This window comes from Felis catus, chromosome B4, assembly GCF_018350175.1.
Source record: "Felis catus isolate Fca126 chromosome B4, F.catus_Fca126_mat1.0, whole genome shotgun sequence".
Taxonomy (NCBI): Eukaryota; Metazoa; Chordata; class Mammalia; order Carnivora; family Felidae; genus Felis; species Felis catus.
Window position 1 is genome coordinate 64,944,715 of NC_058374.1, and position 23,556 is coordinate 64,968,270.

General features: G+C 35.8%; 1 protein-coding gene across 9 annotated transcripts in view; it reads left to right on the forward strand.

Annotated features, from left to right (window-relative positions):
• Positions 1-23,556, forward strand: part of DNM1L (dynamin 1 like) — a 65,957-nt gene that overhangs the window by 21,200 nt on the left and 21,201 nt on the right. For 4 of the 9 annotated variants that reach the window (XM_045061642.1, XM_023256915.2, XM_023256916.2 and 1 more), the window contains exons 2-6: positions 14,086-14,233; positions 17,578-17,616; positions 19,091-19,137; positions 19,551-19,622; positions 22,191-22,277. In XM_045061642.1, coding sequence (XP_044917577.1) covers positions 14,086-14,233; positions 17,578-17,616; positions 19,091-19,137; positions 19,551-19,622; positions 22,191-22,277 — 393 coding nt within the window. The remainder of the gene's footprint in view (positions 1-14,085; positions 14,234-17,577; positions 17,617-19,090; positions 19,138-19,550; positions 19,623-22,190; positions 22,278-23,556) is intronic. The other 5 variants (XM_023256917.2, XM_023256918.2, XM_023256921.2 and 2 more) reach the window with 2 other exon arrangements.

The window sequence follows — 23,556 nt, forward strand, 5'->3', positions numbered from 1 at the left end:
GAGAAAGGGAGCTTGTGTGCATGGGGGGAGGAACAGAGGGAGAAGGAGAGAGAGAATCTTAAGGAGGCTCCACACCCAGCAAGAGCCTACACGGGGCTCCATCTCTCGACTATGAGATCATGACCTGAGCCAAAATTAAGGGTCAGATACTTAACAAACTGAGCTGCTCAGGTGCCCCAGTACTTCATTACTTTTTATGGCTAAATAATATTCCATTGTATACATATGCCACATTTTGCTTATCCATTCTAGTTGATGAATATTGGGTTGTTTCCATTTTTTGGTTATGATGGAGAATATGAACATTGTTTGCAAGCTTTTGTCTGGACATGTTTTCAGTTCTCTTGGATATACAGTAAAACCTTGGATTGTGAGTTACTTGTTCTACGAGTGTTCCATAAGACGAGCAAACATTTCTAATAAATTTTAACTTGAAAAATGAGCAGTGTCTTGCAATATGAATAGTATGTGATGATGAAAATCGCATGATCGCAACTGAGCCAATGGTTCTTGAAATTCGCTTATCAAAGCGAATATGAGTACTTTGGATTACAAGCATGTTTCCAGAAAGAATTATGCCCTCAAACCAAGGTTTTACTTCGGAGTAGAATTGCTGTGTCATTTGGTAACTCTTGTTTAACTTTGAGAAACTGCCACATTGTTTTCCAGTGCGGCTGTACTATTTTACATTCCTTCCATCAGTGCTTGAGGGTTTCAGTTTCTGCACATCCTCACCAACTCTTGTTATTATCTTTTTATTTTTATTTATTTTTTTAATGTTTATTTTTGAGAGAGAGAAAGTGACAGACTGTGAGTGAAGGAGGGACTGTAGAGAGAGAAGGAGACACAGAATCTGAAGCAGGCTCCAGGCTCCTTGCTGTCAGCACAGAGCCCGACGTGGGGCTTGAACCCATGGACCATGAGATCATGACCTGAGCTGAAGTCAGATGCCTAACCAACTGAGCCACCCAGCTGCCCTGTTATCATCTTTTTAAAAAAACTGCTAAATCATCCTAGAACTCTTTGACTTTAAAAAAAGCATGCCCTGCCCCCAGCACTGCTGTCTACATTTTAGTTCCTGAAATCTTGCTCTCTCCTGCTGGATGTGCCTTCATTTGTCCTGTGTTCTTAGAGGTGATGATTTCATGAAGTTTAGTAATTTGGTGCTAAATATTGATCATAGATTTCATTCCTGTATTGTTTTCTTGTGCATGTTCTTAGGTAAACTTATATATTTTCTTTTTTTTTTTCTAGTTTCTTTGTATGGTTCATGTGCTGCTTCCCTTTTTTTTAAACTTAAAAATGAGGTGAAATTTCTGTAACATAAAACTTGCCATTTTAGAGGGTACAGTTCAGTGGCATTCAGTATATATATAATGTTGTGCAATCACCATCTCCTTCTAGTTCCAAAACATTTTTACCACCCAAAAGAAAATTCCATGCCCATTAAGCAGTTACTTCCTGTTCCTCCGTTCCTCCAGGCCCTGTAAACCACCAATCTTCTTTCTGTCTCTGTGGATTTACCTATTCTGGCTATTTCATAGAAATGGAATCATAAAATATGTTACCATTTATGTCTGACTTCTTTCACTACAGATAAAAAATGTTAAAAAGATAAGAAAAATAGGTGCACCTGGGTGGCTCAATTGGCTAAGCATCCGACACTTGATTTCAGCTCAGGTCATGATCTCACTGTTGTGAGATTGAGCTCCATGTTGGGCTCCGCACTAGGTATGGAGCATCCTTAAGATTCTCTCTCTCCCTTTCCCCCTCACCTGCTTGCTTGCATGCTTTCTCTCTCTCTCAAAAAAAATATTAAGAAAAATAAAGAAAAATCACATTTATCTGTTGTATTAATATCAAAGAATTAAGAAGCGTCTCTTATAAAGTGAAAAGTGAAAACTTAGTAAAAATTGAATCACTTTTGGGTAATGTGTCATGAATGAATGTTTGCTACTCCCAACTGATGGTGGTTATCAGAGAGAAAACACTAAAAATATGACAAAGCCTTTTCAGTGAAAGGCTCAATCTCACAGTATAAATCCAAAGTACTGTAGATTTCAGTACAGTACAATTCGGAAGAAACTAAAAGATGACACTGAGACCAGGCACACAAATCTCTAACCCTTGAATATATAGATATTGCATCGATTTGAGGATTATGTGAGGATGAAAAAAGCAGAAGGCATAAGGGTGCCAAGTGGGTCATATTTTCAGAGTAAGCCACCTGTGACTTGCCATACTGGAAGTTCTGTAGCCACTTACCTTCCTAGAATGAGCGCAGACATTGGTTGTTTAAATCACCAGGGGAAAACACGCACCGATCTAGCCAGTTGTAGAGGAAGCCAATATTATTTATAATAGATAAAAAATGAGAACCTATAAACATGTTTGGTTTGTTTGCGAGTCTGTTGACGTAATTTTTGTAATTGAAATATAATTGGCATATAGCATTGTATCAGTTTCATGGGTACAACATAATGATTATTTATATATATATGTATATATGTGTGTATATATATATATATATATATATATATATATAAATAGTGAAGTGATCACAATAAATCTAGTTAATACTCATCACCACACATAGTTGCATTTTTTTCTTATGAAAATGTAAGATTTACTCTCTTAGCACCTGTCAAATATATAGTACAATATTATTATCTGTAGTCACCATACCGTACATTATATCCCCAGGACTTACTTCATTAGAAGTTTGTACCTTTGACCACCTTCACCCATTTCACTCACCCCTTGCTTCTGAGAGCTGCTAAGCTGTTCCCAGTATGTATGACTTTCTTTTTGCCTTTTTTTAGATTCCACATGTAAGTAAGATCATATGATATTTGTCTTTGGTTTATTTCACTTAGTATAATGCTGTCAGAGTCCTGCCATTTTGTTGCAAATATCAACACTTCTTTCCTTTTTTATGGCTGAATAATATTCCATTGTGCAGATGTATATATATTAGAGTAGTCTTTTAAGATCTTTTGTATTTCTGTGGTAACAGTTGTAATATCTCTTTTATTTCTAATTCGAGTTCTCTTTTTTTGTGACAGGTCTAGTTAAAGGTTTGTCTATTTTTTTCTTTTCAAAAAAGCAGCTCTTAGTTTCACTGATTTTTTTTCTTCCTGTTGTCTTTTTAGTCTCTGTTTCATTTATATCCACTTTGATCTTTGATATTTCCTTTACTAATTTTGGATTTACTCTTCCTTTTCTAGTTCCTTGAGATGTAAAGTTAGATTGTTTATTTGCTATGTTTTTTGTTTATTAATACAGGCATTTATCACTATGAAATTCTCTGTTAGAACTGCTTGTGCAGTTTTGGTATGTTATGTTTCCATTTTCATTTGTTTCAAGCTATTTTTTAATTTTTTTTTTCATCCATTGGTTAATAGCATGCTTTTTAATCTCCACATACTTGTGAATTTTTCAGTCTTGTAATTGATTACTGGTCATAGTACTGTAGTTGGAAAAGGTGTTTGATATAATTTCAGCATTGTTAAACTTACTAAGAATTTAATTAGGCCACTATTTTTGTGGCCTAATACATGATCTATCCTGGAGAGTGTTCCATGTGTGCTTGAGAAGGATGGGTATTCTGTTGCTTTTGGATGGAATGTTCTGTGTGTATCTCTTATGTCCCATCTGGTCTAATGTGTTTTTTTCCTTAAATTTTAAGTCGAAGACACTTAACTTACAGTGTTATAATGTCGTTTCAGGTGTATAATACACTGATTCCACAATTCTGTACATTAGTGCTCATCATGACAAGCGTTCTCTTAAACCCCTTTACCTATTTTGCCCATTCCCCCCCCCCCGCCACCCACCTCACACCATGGGTTCTTTATATTTAAGAGTATGTTTCTTTGTTTGTCTCTTTTTTCTTTGCTTCGTTTCTTAATTCCACATATGTGTGAAATCATATGGTATTTGTCTTTCCCTGACTTATTTCGTTTAGCATACTCTTTCCGTGGCGCGCGCGCGTGTGTGTGTGTGTGTGTGTGTACACCTCTCTCTGTCTGTCCATCCTGTCTCTGTCTTTATCCATTCCTCTATAGATGGTCACTTGGGCTGCTTCCATAATTTTGCTTTTGTAAATAACGCGGCAGAAAATGAAAGGTTGCCTATGTCTTTTCAAATTAGTGTTTTTGTATTCTTTGGGTCAATACCCAGCAGTGGAATTATTGGACCATATAGCAATTCTATTTTTTTTTATTTTAAAAAGTGTTTTTTGATGTTTACTTATTTACGAGAGAGACAGTGCGCATATGAGCAGGGGAAGAACAGAGTGGGGGGACAGAGGATCTGAAGGGGGCTCTGCACTGACAGCAGAGAGCCTGACGTGGGGCTCAAACTCACAATCGTGACCTAAGCCGAATTAGACACTTAACCTATTGAGCCACCCAGGCATCCCTTGCCCGTTCTTAAATTGGATTATTTGCTTTTTTTTTGGTGTTAAGTTGTAGAAATTCTTTAGATTTTTTGGATACTAAACCTTTATTGGATGTGTCCTTTGCAAATATCTTCTCCCATTCAGTAGATTGTGTTTTAGTTTTGTCAACTGTTTTCCTTTGCTGTGCAGAACTTTTTATTTTGATGTAGTCCCAATAGTTTATTTTTACTTTTATTTCCCTTGCCTTAGGAGACATGTCTAGAAAAATATTGCTATGACAGATGTCAAGAGAAATTACTGCCTGTGCTCTCTTCTAGGCTTTTTATGGTTTCAAGTCTCACAGTTAGGTCTTTAATCCATTTTGAGTGTATTTGTGTGTATGGTGTAAAATAGTGGTCCAGTTTGATTCTTTTGCACGTAGCTGTTCAGTTTTCCCTACACCATTTGTTGAGAAGAGACTATCTTTTTCCAGCTGCGTATTCTTCCCTTCTTTGTTATAGATCAGTTGACCATCATGGATTTATTTCTGGGCTCTCTATTCTGTTGATCTTTGTATCTGTTTTTGTGCCAGTACCATACAGTTTTGATTAGTACAGTTTTGTATTTTATATTGAAATCTGGGATTGTGGTATTTCCAGTTTTGTTTTTGTTTTTGTTTTTGTTTTCCCCAGATTACTTTGGCTATTCAGGGTCTTTTGTGGTTCCATACAAATTTTAGGATTATTTGTTCTAGTTTTGTGAAAAGTGATGGTATTTTGATAGGGATTGCATTAAATCTGTAGATTGCTTTGGGTATATGGACATTTTAATAATATTTGTTCTTCCAATCCATGACCACAGAATGTCTTTGCAGTTGTTTGTGTCATCTTCAGTTTCTTTCCTCAGTGTTTTATAGTTTTCGGAAAGCAGGTCTTTTACCTCTTTGGTTGTTTATTCCTAGGTATTTTATTATTTTTGGTACAATTGTAAATAGGATTGTTTTCTTACCTTCTTTCTGTCGCCTCGTTATTAGTGTATAGAAATACAACATATTTCTGTATATTGATTTTATATTCGGCAGCTCTCCTGAATTCATTTATTAGTTCTGGTAGATTTCTGGTGGAGTCTTTAGGGTTTTCTATGTATAGAATCATGTCATTTGCCAATAATGAAAATTTTACTTTTTTCTTACCAATTTGAATGGCTTTTACTTCTTTTTCTTGTCTAATTGCTGTGGGTAGGACTTCCAGTACTATGTTGAATAAAAGTGGGGAGGTTGGACATCCTTATCTTGTTTCTGATCTTAGTGAGCTTTTCCTCATTGAGGATGTTGTTAGCTTTGGATTTTTCATACATTGCCTTTATTATGTTGAGGTATGTTTCCTCTAAACCTACTTTGTTGAGGGGTTTTTTTTTTTTTTTATCATAAATGGATGTTGTACTTTGTCAAATGATTTTTCTTTCTCTATTGAAATGATCATATTATTCTTATTGTTTGTTTTGTTGATGCGATTGATTGATTTGTGGATATTGAACCACCTTTGCATCCCAGAAATAAATCCCACTTGATCGTGGTGAATGACTTTTTTAATGTATTGTTGGATTCGGTTTGCTAATATTTTGTTGAGGTTTTTTACATCTATGTTCATCAAAGATATTGGCCTATAGTTTTCTTTTTTTGTAGTGTCTTTATCTGGTTTTGGTATCAGGGTAATGCTGGCCTCATAGAATGAATTTGGAAGCTTTTCTTACTCTTCTTTTTTGGAATAGTTTGAGAAGAATAGGTATTAACACTTCTTTAAACGTTTGGTAGAATTCACCCTTGAAGCCGTCTGGTCTTGGACTTTTGTTTGTTGGGAGTTTTTGTTACCAATTCAATTTTGTTACTAGTAATTGGTTTGTTCAGATTTTTTCTTTCTTCCTGGTTCAGTTTTGGAAGATTGTACATTTCTAGGAATTTATCCATTTCTTCTAGGTTGTCAATTTGCTGGCATACAATTTTTTTTTTTGTAGTAATCTCTCATGACCCTTGTATTTCTGTGGTGTTGTTTCTGTTTCATTTCTGATTTTATTTGTGTCCTTTCTTTCATTCTTGATGAGTCTGGCTAAAGGCTTATCAATTTTTGTTTATATTTTCAGAGAACCAGCTCTTGGTTTCATTGATTTTTTTGTGTGTGTTTTATCAGTCTCTGTTTCATTTATTTCTGCTCTAACCTTTATTGTTTCTTTTCATCTATTCACCTTGGGCTTTGTTCTTGTTATAGTTCCTTTAGGTGTAAGGTTAGATTATTTGAGATTTTTCTTACTTCTTCACGAGACCTGTATCACTGTAAATTTCCCTTTTAGAATAGCTTTTGCTGTGTTTAAAGATTTAGACCATTGTGTTTATATTGTCATTTGTCTCCATGTATATTTTGATTTCCTCTTTGATTTCTTTATTGACCCATTGGGTGTTTATTAGCATGTTGTTTAGCATCCACATGTTTGTGTGTTTTTTTTTTTCCTTTTTTTCCTTGTAATTCATTTTTAGTTTCATATTGTTATAGTCAGAAAAGAACCATGATACGATTTCAGTTTTCTTAGCTTTATTGATACTTGTTTTTATAGCCTTACATGTGATCTGTCTTGGTGGATGTTCCAACAAAAGGATATGTATTCTGTTTTTGAATGGAATGTTCTGTATATATTTGTTAAATCCATCTGGCCTAACCTGTCATTCAGACACTATTTCTTTATTGAATTTCTGCCTAGATTATCTGTCCATTGATGTACATGGGATGTTAAAGTCCCCTACTACTATTGTATTACTATTAGTTTTTCCTTTTATGTTTTAATATTTGCCCTTTGTGTTTAGGTGCTCCAATTTTGGGTGGGTAGATACTTATATAATCCCTCTTGTGGGATTGACTCCTTTGTCATTGTGTAATGCCCTTCTTTGTCTCTTGTTACAGTCTTTGTTTTAAAGTCTGTTTTGTCTCATGTAAGTATTGCTACTCCAGGTTTTCTTCATTTCTATTTGCATGGTATATCTTTTTCTGTACTTTGATTTTCGTTTTTACATGTGTTAGGTTTGGAGTGAGTCTCTTGTAGGCAGTATATAAATGAGTCCCTTTTTTTTTTATATTCATTTCACCACCCTATGTCTTTTGATCAAAGCATTTAGTCTATTTACATTTAAAATGATTATTCATAGGTGTCTACTTATTGCCGTTGTTTCCTGGTCGTTTTTGTAGTTCATCTCTGTTCCTTTTCATTTGCTCTCTTTCCTTGTCATTGATGACTTTCTGTAGTGTTATGCTTGATTTTCTTTCTCTTTATTTTTTTGTGTATCTGTTATAGGTTTTGGGTTTGTAGTTACCTTGAGATTCATATATAGGATACTAAGTATATATCAGTCTATATTAAGTTGGTGGTCATTTAAGTTCGAATACCTTCTTTCTTTTTTTCTTAATGTTTGTTTGTTTTTGAGAGGGGAGGAGGGGCAGGGGGGGCAGACAGAAGATCTGAAGCAGGCTCTGCACTGACAGCAGTGAGCCAGATGTAGGGTTCGAACTCAAACTGCGAGATCATGATCTGAGCTGAAGTCAGACACTGAACTGGCCGAACCACCTTGGTGCCCCAGTTCGAACACATCCTTAAAAAGTAAAGCTTTTTTATTTCTTCCTCTATGTTTTGTGTATATGTTGTCATATTTTATGCATAATTTTCTTATTTCTAATAATGTCCTCTCCCACTCCCCCCCACCCCCATTTATAGAAGTCACTTTATCACTTTTTATAAGGCTGGTTTAGTGGTGATGAACTTCTTTAACATTTGTCTGAGAAACACTTCATCTCTCCTTCAATTCTGAATTGACCTTGGCAGGTTGAGTATTTTTGGTTGTGGTTTTTTTCCTTTCAGCACTTTGAATATATCATGCCATTCCCTTCTGGCCTGTAAAGTTTCTGCTGAAAAATCTGCTGCCAGCCCTATGCAATTTCCCTTCTACATAACTCTTTTCTTCTTTCCTGCTGTTCTTAAAAGTCTCTTTAATTTTTGCCATTTAAATTGTTATATTGTCTTGGTGTGGCCTCCTTGAGTTCATCTTATTTGGAACTCTTTGGGCTTCCTGAACCTGGATGTCTGTTTCCTTCCCTAGGTTAGGGAAGTTTTCACTTAATGTTTCTTCACATCATTTTCTGCCCCTTCCTTCCTTCCTTCCTTCCTTCCTTCCTTCCTTCCTTCCTTCCTTCCTTTTCTTCTCCTTTTGGGACCCCCATAATGTGAATGTTTATTTGCTTGATATTATCCAAGAGATCCCTTAGCCTTTCCCAATTTTGTAAAATGCTTTTTTCTCGGGGCGCCTGGGTGGCGCAGTCGGTGAAGCGTCCGACTTCAGCCAGGTCACGATCTCGCGGTCCGTGAGTTCGAGCCCCGCGTCGGGCTCTGGGCTGATGGCTCGGAGCCTGGAGCCTGTTTCCGATTCTGTGTCTCCCTCTCTCCCTGCCCCTCCCCCGTTCATGCTCTGTCTCTCTCTGTCCCAAAAATAAATAAACGTTGAAAAAAAATTTTTTTTAAATGCTTTTTTCTCTTTGCTGTCCAACTTGGGTGTTTTCCAGTACCCTGTTTTCCAGATGCTGATATGGTCTTCTTTATGTACTCTAATGTGCTGTTGATGTTTTCTAGTGTATTTTCCATTTTAGTTTCTGTTTTTTTCAGATTTGATTGGATCTTTTTTGTATTTAGTTTTTCTGAGGTTTTGCTTTTTTCTTTCATTCAGAGCATATTCTTCAGTCTCTCATTTTGCTTGACTTTGTAGGTGTCAAGCTACTTTTGTAGCTTGTAGGTGTGACAGCTACTTTTCCTAAACTTGAAGGAGTGGTCTTGAGTATAATCGTACCCTGTGTACACTGTGTGTGCCAGGTGACTTTGGCTGGCTGGAGCTGTATCTGGAGTGGGCTGGGGTTCCTGGGGCACTCTGTGCTGGGGCTGCCCTGGAAGGATGGCCAGCATGGAAGTGGGCATGGGATAGGGTGGTCCTGGGGCTTTCCACTCAGAGGGTGTCCTGGCAGGACAGCTGAAGTTGAGGGGAGTGCAAGCTAGAGGGTCCCAGATCTCTCTTTGCAGAGGGTGCTCTGGTGAGACAACTAAAGCTGAAGTGGATGTGGGCTGGTCCCTGGGTTCTCCACACAGATGGTGCGCTGGCAGGATTGCTGAAGCTAAAATGGGAACAAGCTGGTATGTCTGGGGGTACTTAGTGCCGAGGTGCCTTGGCAGGGCAGTTGGAGCCACGGCTTGTGTGGTCCATGGTGTCCTGTAGTGCTCTCTGCCAAGGGTGCCCTAGCAAGCTGTCTGGAGCCAAAGTGGTGTGGGCCTGTAGTGTTTTGCAGTGCTTTGTGCCTATGTCATGTTGACACGACAGCTGGAGCTGTAGTGAGTGCCCAGCAAGGGTTCCTTGCAGTTGTGACACACTGGCGCCGCCTGGATGGGATGGCGATGGTTGGTGTGGGTTAGGGACCCAGTGCTCTCTGAGGCAGTAGGCTGGCTGTGGCACCTGGAACCCTACTCCCTTTTGCACTATCAAGGTGGAGGATGGATGTAAACCGTGGCACTTGCCAGCCCCTCCCAATTGGAGAGAGTTCCGGGAGCTCCCCCATCATTTGGTGGAGTTGTATGCTGGATCTTTTATATACTAATTGCTTTTTTAAACCACAGCTTTTTCCTGTGCCCCAGGGCAGAACAATCTGCTCTTGTATAGTCCCTTCATACTATCCCTCCCCACTTCAGTTCACAGCATTGGAGGTAGGGGTTCTCTTCCTTACAGTGTCTGGTTTCTCTGTCTCTCTTGCCATTTTCTATGTGTTCTGTGTTTTGTTGTGTAGCATCTACTCAGTCAGCCCTCAGTTCTTTGGAGGAATTGCTGTATAAGTAAGTGTAGATTTGGTGTGTCTGTTGAGGGGGAAAGTTCAGCATCTTCTTAAGTTGCCATCTTGGACAGGACCCTTACTTATTGTCACATTTTAAATTTGTGGTATCTAATTGTGTTTTTTATTATATCTCCCTGATTACTAATGAATATGATCATTCTAAATTTTTTCTTACCCTTTGTGGTGCTGTTTTTGTGAGTTTCTGTTCCTATCTCTGTACATTATTTTCTAAATAGATTATTCATCTTTCTCTCACTGATTTGTGGAAGTTATTTATACATTTTGCTTACTAGTTCTTTGTGAGTTAGAGGGATCACAAATATTTTCCTCTAATTTTTTTGTATGAGTAAAATAAATTTTAATTTTACTGTAGTTGGACTGTCACTTTTTTTTCTTTAGTTTGTACATTTTATGTAGTAAGGAGTCATTCTCTATCTCAAAGTCAGGAAAGTATACTTTAATATTCTCTAATTTGTAAAGTTAGAATTTTTAAAATTTGTAATTCATCTTGAATTTTTCTCCTTTATTTTATTTTTCCATGGTTTTATTGAGGTGTTGTTTTTATAATGTGAAGTTTACCCACTTGAAATGTATAATCATTCGTTTTTAGCATGTCTATAGAGTTTTGCAACTATCACCATAATTTACTTTTAGGTATTTCATTATCTTAAAAAGAGACCTTGTATCCATTAGTAGTCATTTCCATTTCCCTCTGCCCCTAGTGCTTGGCATCCACTTAATCCACTTTCGTGTCTGTTCTGGACATTTCATATAATCAGGATCAGATAATATGTGGTCTTTTGACTGACTTCTTTCACTTAGCATAATGTTTTTGAGGTTTATCCATATTGTAGCATGTATCAACACTTTATTTCTTTCTGTGACTGAAAAACTGGGCAGGGTTTTGCACACACAGATAATAGGTGAATGAGAGAGATCTGTGGTAAAGTCTTAAGGGACTGGAGAACCTTCATGAAACTTTGAAAACTAACCAAACAAAGCTCCTTTCTAAGACCAGTTCTCGTAGTGAGAAGCAACTGAGAATACAACTGACCACCCCTGAAGAATACAGACAAAGGAAAGAGAAGATCCAGATAAAAGTGGTAGAGAGGAACAGAGACAAGTTACCAGAAAACAAAGAACTATATTTTTGAACACTATATGGAGACAAAAGGGAGTTTTAGAGTGTAAAGTTAGAATTGTTATTCTAGGCCAAGTTTTTTCCTAAAGTTTAGAAAATGACTGTTGTCAAATCTCATACAACGTTTTTTTAAAGAAAAATGAGACTCAGAATAACATTCTTGTTGACAAGAAAGTATACCAGAAAGACATGTTCGCGAAACAGATGAAAACAACTAGATATTAAGACAAAAGGCAAGATAAGGCATTAAATAACAAGTGTGTATAGGAACAAATAAGAACTAGATGGTAGAACTTACTGAAGTATTATAAATGAAAGGAAATTTATTTTAGAAATGAGGACAGCTTAGAAGTAAAACAAGAACAAATAAACATAACATATAGTACCTTGAGAGAGAAAGATGTTGAAAAGGAAGAAACATTAAAAATAAAAAGGGTAGGGAAGAGTTGTAAAAAGAATTTGACAGAGGGGCTCAGTCGATTAAGCATCTGACTCTTGATTTCAGCTTAAGTCTTGATCTCACACACAGTTCATAAGATTGAGCCCTGGGTGGCTGGCTCTGCACTGACAGCATGAAGCCTGCTTGGGATTCTCTCTCACCCTCTCTCTCTTTCTGCCCCTCCCCCACTTGCTCACATACTCACTCTTTCTAAATATTAGAAAAAAAAATTGGGGGGTGGCTTCTGGGTGACTCAGATGGTTAAGTGTCCAACTTCAACTCAGGTCATGGTCTCGCAGTACGTAGGTTTGAGCCCTGCGTTGAGCTCTGTGCTGACAGCTCGGAGCCTGGAGCCTGGTCAGATTCTGTGTCTCCCCCTCTCTCTGTTCCTCCTCTGCTCACGCTCTGTCTCTCTCTCAAAAATAAACATTAAAAAAAATAATTTGACAGACATTGACATATTGAAAACAGGCAAAGAAGATCCAACATGTGTATAATAGGAGCCCCCCCCCCCATTATTTAGGATTTTTGCCTTTGTGGAAAATATGAAAGTAAAAGTTGTACTAGTTGTGACTAAGGAAAAGTGTAGTACAGGAAAAACAATCTATACAGAAAATACTAATTATAAAGTTAAGACGAAATTTATAAGCATTTAAGATGTATAAATAGAAATTAGGGTTTTTATATATTATTTGATTATTTATAATTTTTTTTAACGTTTATTTATTTTTGAGACAGAGAAAGACGGAGCATGAGCGGGGGAGGGGCAGAGAAAGAGGGGAGACACAGAATCTGAAACAGGCTCCAGGCTCTGAGCGGTCAGCACAGAGCCTGACGCGGGGCTTGAACTCACAGACCGCGAGACCATGACCTGAACCAAAGTAGGACACTTAACCGACTGAGCCACCCAGGCACCCCTTGATTATCTATTTACTAGTCTAATATCTGTGTTAAATTTCCTGAGGGTGATCATTGAATATGGTTGTATGGAAGAATGCCCTTGTGCATGCCCTTAGAGACAGATATGCTATATTTTTTAGAGATGAAGTGTCATGGTGTATGTAACTAACTCAGATAGGACAACAAAAGAAAAAGGGTGTGTGTATGTGTGTGTGTGTGTGTGTGTGCACGCACATGTGTGTGTGTAGAAAGAGACATAAAGCATATGTGTCCAATGTTAATATTCAGTGCATCTTTGTTAAGATATGAGCATTCACTGTTAATATTCTCAAAACTCTTGTGGCTTTGAAATTTTCAAAATAAAAAGTTGGGAAATATTCAGAACAAAAGTGAAGTACTTATGGATAAAGAAGCTTTATAAGCTAATAAGAAATGTAAAATGCCAGCATTTGAACAATCACTGAAAAAATACAAAAAACCTTTAAACAAAATGATCCTTGACTTCAATAATAAAGTCATGTAAATTTAAACGAGCTGTCAGTGTTCATCTATTAAAGTAGCAAAGATTCAAAAAAGTGATAATGCCCACTGCTAATGGGGCTGCAGCAGATTGAATGGGAAGTGTAGCTTGGTTCCTGCCTTCTTGTGTGTAGTCTGACAGCATCTGTGAATGCTTCAAATCTCTGTGCTCTTTAATCTTTAGCTCTTTAGCAATTTCATTTAATGAACTAAATCCAGTGAAGTAATAGGATAAGTGAGTAAGGTTATATGTATAAACCATGTGCACTGTAGCATTGTTAATGGTAGCAAAAACCATTTAAATGTCCAAGTCAAGTTTGGCTTTACACACTGTAGAATACTATTTGACCATTAAACACAGATGTTAGTATATTGATATGGAATATTATCTGTGATTGCTACATCAAAAATAAAAGCCGGTTAGAGAAAAATACATGTAGTGCTACCCCATTTAAAGTAATATATTCTCATAGACATAACATTACGTGCCAGTATTACAGGTTTTGAAAACCTGGTTGGGAGAGTATCAAAAAAAGTAGGAAAATTACAGGAGAGTGGGACTTTATTTGGGGGGGGGGGGCAGGGGGAGAGTAGGACTTTAATCTCTCTTTTTGGAGTTTTTATTTTAAAGAAATAAAGATCATATAATAGAAAATAAAACTAAACTTTCATTTTAAAAGTCTTTGCAATAATTTTTTCTTTAATTTCTTTGTATGGTGCTTTGTCAGTGTAGTCTTTTTAAGTTATTTAAAAAATCTATGTTAGAAACTCATTTTGCTCTTGTGTATTCTGTTTTCAGAGCAGTGGAAAGAGCTCAGTGCTAGAAAGCCTAGTGGGGAGGGACCTGCTTCCCAGAGGCACTGGTATTGTCACCCGGAGACCTCTCATTCTGCAGCTAGTCCATGTTTCACCCGAAGATAAGCGAAAAACAACAGGAGAAGAAAATGGTAAATTTTAGAATCGGAATAAGAATTATTTAAAAATTCTTCATTTTTGCTTGAATCTTAAAAACACATTAGACCAGATTAGACCAGAAATTAGTGGTTATAACAAAAGCAGAATTCCTTTGAAGAGAGGTGGAATGCATCATTTCTCATGTAAAGAAAAAAAAAACAGTAAGTTTTGAGGACCATAAGTAGACTTGTTTGGAATACTACCTTTTTGGTAGTTCAGCTTATTAGTAAACTGTTGTTAATGTTTATGGGGAATTTAGTGAGATACTCAGTAAATAGAAATCAGTTATTTTAAAGAAAAATTTTTGTGTCTTTTGGAGTGTTTTAAGCTTTTTTCCCCTAGTGTTTAAAAACTGTTTTTACTTTTTTACTTTGATTTAGAAATTTAAATCATTTAGATTCTAGTTTAAAAATTTTAAATACACTTAAAATGACTTTGTTTTTTATTACAGCAGGGTTATCTCACCTTCCCTTTTCTGGTTGTCACCATGTACTTGCTAATTTTGAATCTTTTGCCCTTCAAGCTAAGATGACTATTATTTTTAGACAGAGTTTTGGTTTTTTATTTTTATCTTTTTTACTGTCCTTCTCTTGCCATGCTTACCTACATAGCACATACTATTTTGATTTTAAGATCCACCCACTCCTCCAATAGCAAATGTGGAATATTAAAATGAGAAAAACATGTACTGTACTTTATAGCAGTTCTTTGGTTAAATTGAAAATATTTTGAGAAATGTTGTGTCTATCAGTGGATAGTAAATTGCTTATTAAGCGTGTGTCCTATTTATATTTATTTATATTAGTGAGGTTGGAATGTTTGACGAAAATAATATATTTAATCTTCCTTTTTAGTTCAGTGTTTGGCTCAGACTTTCTTATTTATAAGTCTGTAAAATAACTAATTACATTGGCAGCAGAGTACCATGTTTGTTACTCATCTGCAGAGATCTGTTTTCAATGCAGTTTCATTCTACTTAGATTCTCATCTAAGAAGGGATGATAGTATTGATGAAATTGAAGTTACTTTAATTATTTTTTCTATTATTATAGGAGTATTGGTAGTGATAGCTTCTTTTTTTTTTTTTAAGGAGAAAAAAAAAACCTATCATGAGCGTCTGCAATGACTATAGAAAGTTAATCACTGAAGCAAGTTAATGAAGTGTAGATGTTAACAAGTAGTATTTTTGGATAGACTGCCAGAGGATATGTAGGAGCCTATTAATTAAGTGTATTAGGTAGCTTCTTGGTGTATTATTCATCACTTTGTATTTCTATGATATTTGTTTAGTATTGAAATTCTAAGCCTCGAATTTAATCATGTTGAACTAACCTATGATTCAGCTTCAGATATATAGAATAATACTTAAAATTTCATTCCTACTAACTTAAATCATGAAGTATACCAGAAAACTTAAAATCAGACTTTAAGAAACTATATGGCATTAATTAGTTCTCTTTCTTTTAACCCTTTATTTTCTTCAGTCATCATGAAAAGGGCAAATGATAGATATCCTGTCTCTTAGAAACTGTAGATGTGGGTAGTGTTTGTAGAAAAAGGTGTACATTTCAGCCACAGAAGTGTCAGTTCCTCAGTATCTCTGCTCATATGTTCACCATGTTTTGTTGATATCTCTCATCTTAGTGGTTGGTCAGCAAATCTGCACATCTTACCTATATATATATATATATTTTTTTCAAAGCTTAGTGTTTACATTTTATGTAAAAAAAAACCCGCACAATATTTTGTATTACTTAAGACACACTTAATCCTCACTTAAGATGACAACTCAGCTACCCAGAACACAAACTAGATTTCATAAATTTTGAGTATTAAACTTCATGTGTATTATTAATAATTAGCATAGTTCCTTAGTTTTCTCATCAGATCCTCTTTATACTCAGGGTAACCAATCTACCTGGCCATGAATCATTGTAACCCAGAGAAAATTAGAAACAAAGAAACAGATAAACATTTAGTCAGCCAGAAGAGTATGAACTACCTGACAGTCTGAGAAACCAGAGAGGAGAAAGTAAGGAAAACATAATCAGACAGGAAAACTTAAAAGAAAGAAAAAATCAGTTTCTAACCATTTTGGATAGGGATTTATAGCCTCAGAGGGCTTTGTTACGTAACAAAGGCCGAAGTTTGCAATAATAGGCTGATTTAGAGCAGTATATTTTAGGATGACATGGAGCAGAATAATCAATCCATTTTATTTTTTCATTTTTTATTAAAAAAAATTTTTTTAACATTCATTTCTGAGAGACAGAGACATAGCATGAGAGCATGAGCGGAAGGGGCAGAGAGAGAGGGAGACAGAATCCAAAGCAGGCTCCAGGCTCCAGGCTCCAGGCTCCAGGCTCCAAACTGTCAGCACAGAGCCCAACACAGGGCTCAAACCCATGAACCGTGAAATCATGACCTGAGCCAAAGTTGGATACTTAACCGACTCAGCTACTCAGGCGCCCCAGAATAATCCATTTTAGATACAGGTCCATCAAAACTGACTAAAATAAAATATCTTAATGTTTAATATGTGTAATTACCAGGAAATTTTATGTAATGTGGAATCCTTCATTCTGTCAGCCAAGTAGGATAATTGAGGTGTCATTATATTTACATAGTATTTCTCAGCTTGCTCCCCCTTTTGCCAATGTGAAAGAATTTTCTGATAAAATCTTACTAAAAATAGATTCACACTGATTTAGTTTGAACTTTCAACTTCACATTTATCTTTCATATATTTTTAAGAATCAGTCTTTTTTCAGATTTCCTTTTAGACAAAATCCAAAAATAGCATGTTGATTAAAGACCAAAATTGTTTTTATGGTGTTCTTTTTAAATTCAGTATGTATTTTAAAGAAAATAATCCCTTATAAAAAGCTCATTCTTCGTGAATAGGGTAAATACTCATATATATTTACTTTTGAGGTTTTGGAAAATGTGTTTGGTATGCTTTGTAGATTTTTTTGTGCCAGGCAATTTATCTTTTCCTACATATCAAATATTTATGGCAGATTTTTGGAGAGTGAATCAATTTTAATCCGGTTGTGTTAGAACTAGAAACCAGAAGTAATACAATTAGCTGTGATGGAAAATACCAGCAAATTATGGCACGTGGTATGCTTCATTTATATCACTTAAAACAGATATATCCCTTTAGGTATTTACTATTAATTGTAATGGGAATTACAGTTGTAAATTTTGAAAAATTGGATGCTCCGTGCTTTTGAAATGTGTTCAGGTTTCTGCAGATTTGACTTTTTAAAAAGGTTTAAAATACTAGGGTTAAGCATTAAACTTATCATTCTGTGCTGTTTCTCTTTAACTGCAGACCCTGCTACATGGAAAAACTCAAGACACCTTTCTAAAGGTTTCCTTTATCCATTGTTTTTGGCCCTTTTTTTTCTAGTATGCCTGCATGTGTGCTTACGTACTCTTACAGGCTGTGTGCATTATTTTTCTTCCATTTTTATTTGCCTATCCACATTGATTGTAGGTGGTTCTTGTTACCTTTTGGCATTGCATCAGAACGCAGGGTTTTTTTTGGTGGTGAATGTAATTTATTTTATTTTTATTTTTAAAAACATGCTTGTTAAGCCAGACCTCTTTTAAACGATAAGGTAAATTAACCTCCCCCCTCCCGCCTTTGGTACGTAGTAGCTGTCTCTGTGAGTTCTGTTCACCTAGATTACTCCAGTCCTCCAATGAGACTTCTTGGAAGAAGGTACTAAGCTTCAAGTAGGTGAGCATTTTATTAGCAAAAAGGATCCAGTTTTATTTACTTATTTCCACCAAAGAATTGAATCACTTTTTCTTCAATATTTATTTAACTATCTTTTAGTCATTTTTATTTTGATTTCAGGTGACCGATATGAGTTATTCATGAACTCAGTCATTAGGATACTTAGAACTCTGAATTTGGCAAAAGAATAAAAAGCACAGAATAGCTGTGCTTAGGGGAGGCAGTTTGGTTACTTTTCTACAATTAAATGTTTCTAGTTTTTCTGAGAAAAATAAAACAAAACTTGCTCGCCAAGATTTAGACCACTTGAAACAGTGCCCACAGTGATTATATTTTCCTTTTTTTTCAAGAAGTGCAGGAAGAACAGACCTATTACTGGAAACTCATGGAGAGTAGCGACTCCATACAGTACATATGCTAGGGTCTGTCTGTCTCCTCCCACCCACAAACACTCATTTCATTGCTTTCTAACCTTCATTTCCAAGGGAAAACATAGTCTTGGCCCTGGTGGGAAAATCACCTTGAAAGTACATATAAGTTACAGGATAATTTTGCACTACTGAGAGAACTCTTTAAAGGAACAGCAAATTGTGACTTTATAGGTAACCAGCAGGAAACCAAATTTAAAAGAAAAAAGTTTCATTTACATACTGCAAATTTTTACCTTGAGTTATTTGTGTAAATCTATTACATGTGCTTTTTGCATTATTCAGTAGGATTCTTAGTTTTTCTTCTGTTAGCCATTTGCTTGAGTTACTTTCGTTGTATAAACTGCTTTTATGTGTAAGATATTTAAAAACAAAGCATATGCTTTTACCATAATATAATTACATACAAAATATGAAGAGAAATGAACAATTTTATTTTCAGACTCTAGATTTCAAATCTAGATTTCAAAAGGAAGATCTGTGAGTAACTCTCAAAAGTCATTTTTTGAAATATATGATAGTTTTTAAAATATGAGAGTATAATTTAGGAGGTCTTAAAATACTGCTTGTCAGTGGCAAAATAGGAACAAATAATATTGTGTTGCCTTTTTGAATTCCTAAGATAAAAAGGTAATTGCTATAGTTTCCAATAAATGGAGTTTTTCTTTTTCTAGGGGTTGAAGCAGAAGAATGGGGTAAATTTCTTCACACCAAAAATAAGGTAATCAATCACACAAGAATATTATGAAGAGATAATATGTTGATACATTTTTTTGTACAAGTAGTTGATAATTTAATTTCTTACGATTGGCAGTGTGTTATGTTATCTTGAAGCAACTGCTCCTTGTAAAATAAATCTTATCTTATTAGTAACATTTCTAACCATAGCAATTTATTTGGAAGACACTTTATGTTGAGCTTTATTGTAATGTGGAAATTAACTGTTGTGGGATCAGGCAGCTTTGAAAAGCTCATGTAAACTAAGACTCCTTGGCTTAGAAAATACATGTATATATTAGAATTTACTAATTCTTTGAAGCAGATCTGTAGACATCCTTGAAATTTATCAACCCCTCACTTAAGAACTGTTGATCTTATCATGAATGTTGTCCTTTTTGTTTCAATAATTTTTAGCTTTACACGGATTTTGATGAAATTCGACAAGAAATTGAAAATGAAACAGAAAGGATTTCGGGAAATAATAAGGTAGGCATCTTTTTAGAGTTAGAATGTATAAACCTCAGTAAATATATCATTGAGAGTATTCTGTGTATAATGTGTTATGGGTATTGTAAATTCATAGTCCTGGTCTTTGAAACTAATGGAGTATTTTCACAAGTATATAAAAACCTTACTTAAAATCCCTTTTGTTTCTTAGAGCTTTCATATACTATCAAATATTTCATTTAGATGATTGTTTATCTTGTGATTTATATATCACTTATATAATTTTTGTATTTATAAATTTTTTTTTTCAACGTTTATTTATTTTTGGGACAGAGAGAGACAGAGCATGAACGGGGGAGGGGCAGAGAGAGAGGGAGACACAGAATCGGAAACAGGCTCCAGGCTCTGAGCCATCAGCCCAGAGCCTGACGCGGGGCTCGAACTCACGGACCGCGAGATCGCGACCTGGCTGAAGTCGGACGCTTAACCGACTGCGCCACCCAGGCGCCCCAATTTTTGTATTTAATATTGCTATAGTAAGTTATTTTTTTCTGATGGATTGATTGTACTCTAACTCAAGAAGCATTATGTAACTTAGGAGATTTTGAAGAGCTCTCTTACCTGGGTAAGGCTAGATTTACTTACGAAAGTAAAGAGAGAAGTTTTCTTTGATGAAAATGAAAACTAATGTTAACAACTTAATTCCTGTTTTCTAACATTGTGAAAATTAAAAAAAAAAAAAATGTGTCTGAGATGCCATTAATCTTGACACCAAGCACTATCACTGCTTCTCATAAATGCTCTGTTTTCTCTCCTTTCTTTATCCTTGACTATCTTTCTGTTTCCTTCCTTTTTTCTTTTCTTTCTTCTTTTTTAACCTCCATTCTTGTATTATCCAAAGGCTACTTAATCCAGCAAGTGGGCCCTGGCCTAGTACTAATATTCGACAAGTATTCACTGAGCCCTTTGATCTGCCAGATGTTGTGCTGAAGAGGTTATCCTGACACAAAGGCATTTTGGAGCCACGTCAATTCTTTATGTCTAGTCAGGATATTTATCTCTCTGACTAAGCTTTGTTCATTATTGAACTCTGGCCTGGTAACCTTTGAGTTACTGCTGCTGCTGCTACCATACTTCCCTGAATTTCTAATGATTGTGTTGTATAGAAGAGGTAGAAAAAGTGGCAGCAAACTAGATTAGCTTGTTGTCTGTCCTGTAATTATATCAGGGATAATTTTAACTTCGGGGATGTTATTAATCATAGTACCAGTCTGGATTCTCTCCTGTGTCCCCATGGATTTACTGAACTTAGGAATTGGTGGTAATTTTACATAGGGCTAGAATTTATAATGGATGTGACTAGTGTTTCAGAAAGGAAAATTTTAGTTAAACTAGACTGAATGTCATGAAAGATGGAGTCTGTATACCAACAAGATGTTTAATTTACGGTGGGGATGTGATATACTTACCTAGCAGGTTTTCTCACCCACAGTGTCCAAAAGATGAGAAGTCCCCTACCCCCAAATCTGTAAAAAATCTCTTCTTTCCTAAATCATGTTTGTAATGAAGTAAATGATACTTTGATCTTATGTAAGTAATTTCATATGTATAAATATCTAAATGATTTCATATGCCTAACGTAAAGCCCTGAGGGATTTAAAATATTTATGAGATTGGAGTTGTAAAGGCATTTGAGCAAAGCTTTGTATTGGACATGAGAAGGGAATGCCTGAGAAGTACACAAGCTGGGTAGGTGTGCTGAATATCAGCACATGACTTTGGAACACTGATGTGTTTGAAATAGAAAAGTAGTTTGGAGTTATCTAATATAACTCAGAGTAAAGGATGTTTCAAAAAAGCTTTCTGTGAAATTAAAATGTTCAGTGGGTGTGTATGAAGGAAGATAAAAGGTAGGTAGATGAGAGGACATTTTAAAGGATAAAGAAGAGCATATGCAAAGACGAATGCACATTTTCTATGTGCCTTTTTACATGTAGCTGACTCAGCTCTAAAACTTGTAGAGGGCCAGTGGTGAAGAGAAGGCAGTGTGTATAATGATCTCAGTCTAGGGAAATAAAGGTATCTCTCACTATCCAAATTCTATTTGAATTCAGGAATCTGAAGATGCAGATAAATTTTCTGAGGAGTCTCTTAGAATATATGTTTTTGCTACCTGATATTCAAAGATTAGGAACCAAGTTGATGTGGATAACTTGTTACCTATGCCTCACTGTCTACTCAAGAACCTCATAAATTTGGATAGTGACACAGTGTTCTTTTGTTCAGCACTAAGTCTATTAAACGTACTTAAGAAATTGTATCTGTCTAGAACCAGAGAAAAGAATGTGGAATAATAAAGGAGAAATAAATTTTGTATATTAATGTTACAGGATTGAGTAAGCTTATAACCTGCTATGTGGCTGGCTGGCTGCCTTACTTCCCATGGGTTTCATCAGGTTTTGATTGCTGAAATGTTTTAGGGATCATGGTTTAATTTGTACCTGAAAGCATCTAGAGTCTATCTACTTGAAATGAGATGTACTTTGCATTTTTATATTTCAATGAAATTTTAATGTGATTTTAATGTATTTTAAAACTTATTTTTAGGGAGTAAGCCCTGAGCCAATTCATCTTAAGATTTTTTCACCCAATGTTGTCAATCTGACACTTGTGGATTTGCCAGGAATGACCAAGGTAAAGATTAGTTGTTACTCATCGTGGATTTGGTCATGTTTGTTTTCACTCGAACAAATGTGGTTTTTACTTGACCTTATATGAGAATAATCAGCCTTTTTTTTTTTTTTTTTCCAGTCAACTTGATCTAGCAGCATTGATATAGTTGAGCCCTCCCTTCTCCTTGAAACACTTTCTTTACTTGGCTTCCACGACACCATACTCTGCAGGTTTCTCTCCAGCATCACTGTCCACTCCTTCTCTGTCTCTTTTGCTGGTTTCTTATCTTCCCAGTGTTAACAGTGAGTGCCTAGAGCTCAGTTTTTAGACCTCTTGTCAAGTGGGTACACTTACCCCCCCTTGATGATTTCGTCGAAACTTACGGGTTTAAATACATGAATGTCTGTATGTTGACAGCATTTAAACATCTCCAGACTTTTGTAACTGTCTATTTGGCATGTCCACACACGTGTCTAGTAGACGTTTCAAACTTGTTATGTCTCGTGCTAAATTTCTGACCTGTCCCTCAAGCTGACTTGATCCTGTTATAATCTCCCCCAACTAAATAAATGGCAACCCTCTTCTGTCAGTTGCTTAGCCAAAAAGTTTGTAGTCAGCCTTGATACTTGTTTATTCCACACTACTCTGTGAGCAGATCTTTTTGGCTCTCCTTACATTTAAAATATATCTAGAACTCTGTTGTGTATACACATTTGTAGCTACCATCCTCATCTAGCCACTATCATCTCACCTGCGTTACTGCAACAGCCTCCTAACAGGTCTTCCTCATAATCTGTTAAGTAATCAGCCAGAATGATGCTGTTAAGGTAAAAATTAGATTGTGTCATTCCTTGGCTCAGAATCTCTCCGTTGGCTTTTCATTTCATTCACAGTAAAAGCTTAAGTTCTAAAAAGAGATTTAAAGTATCCTGTTACTCTTCTAACTCCTTCTGTTCCAGTGTTCTGACCTTATCATTCATCTTGCTGGAATATTCTTCCACTAGATATCTGCATGTAACTCTCCCTTATCTCCTTCAGTTTCTGGCCATTCTCTCAAATGTCATTATCTGAATGAGTTCTTCCCTCGTTATTTAAAAGCATAATCTGATTTCAAATAATTATCAGTCTCTTTTTTCTTAATGACTACCATGACATATGTGATGTAGAACAGTGCCTGAAATATATTAGGCTGCCAATAAATATTTGGTAATTGAATGAATGAATGAATGAATGAATGAATGAATGAATGAATGAATTTGTCTCTAGGAATTAGCACTGACCAATCCTTCACACAGTAAAC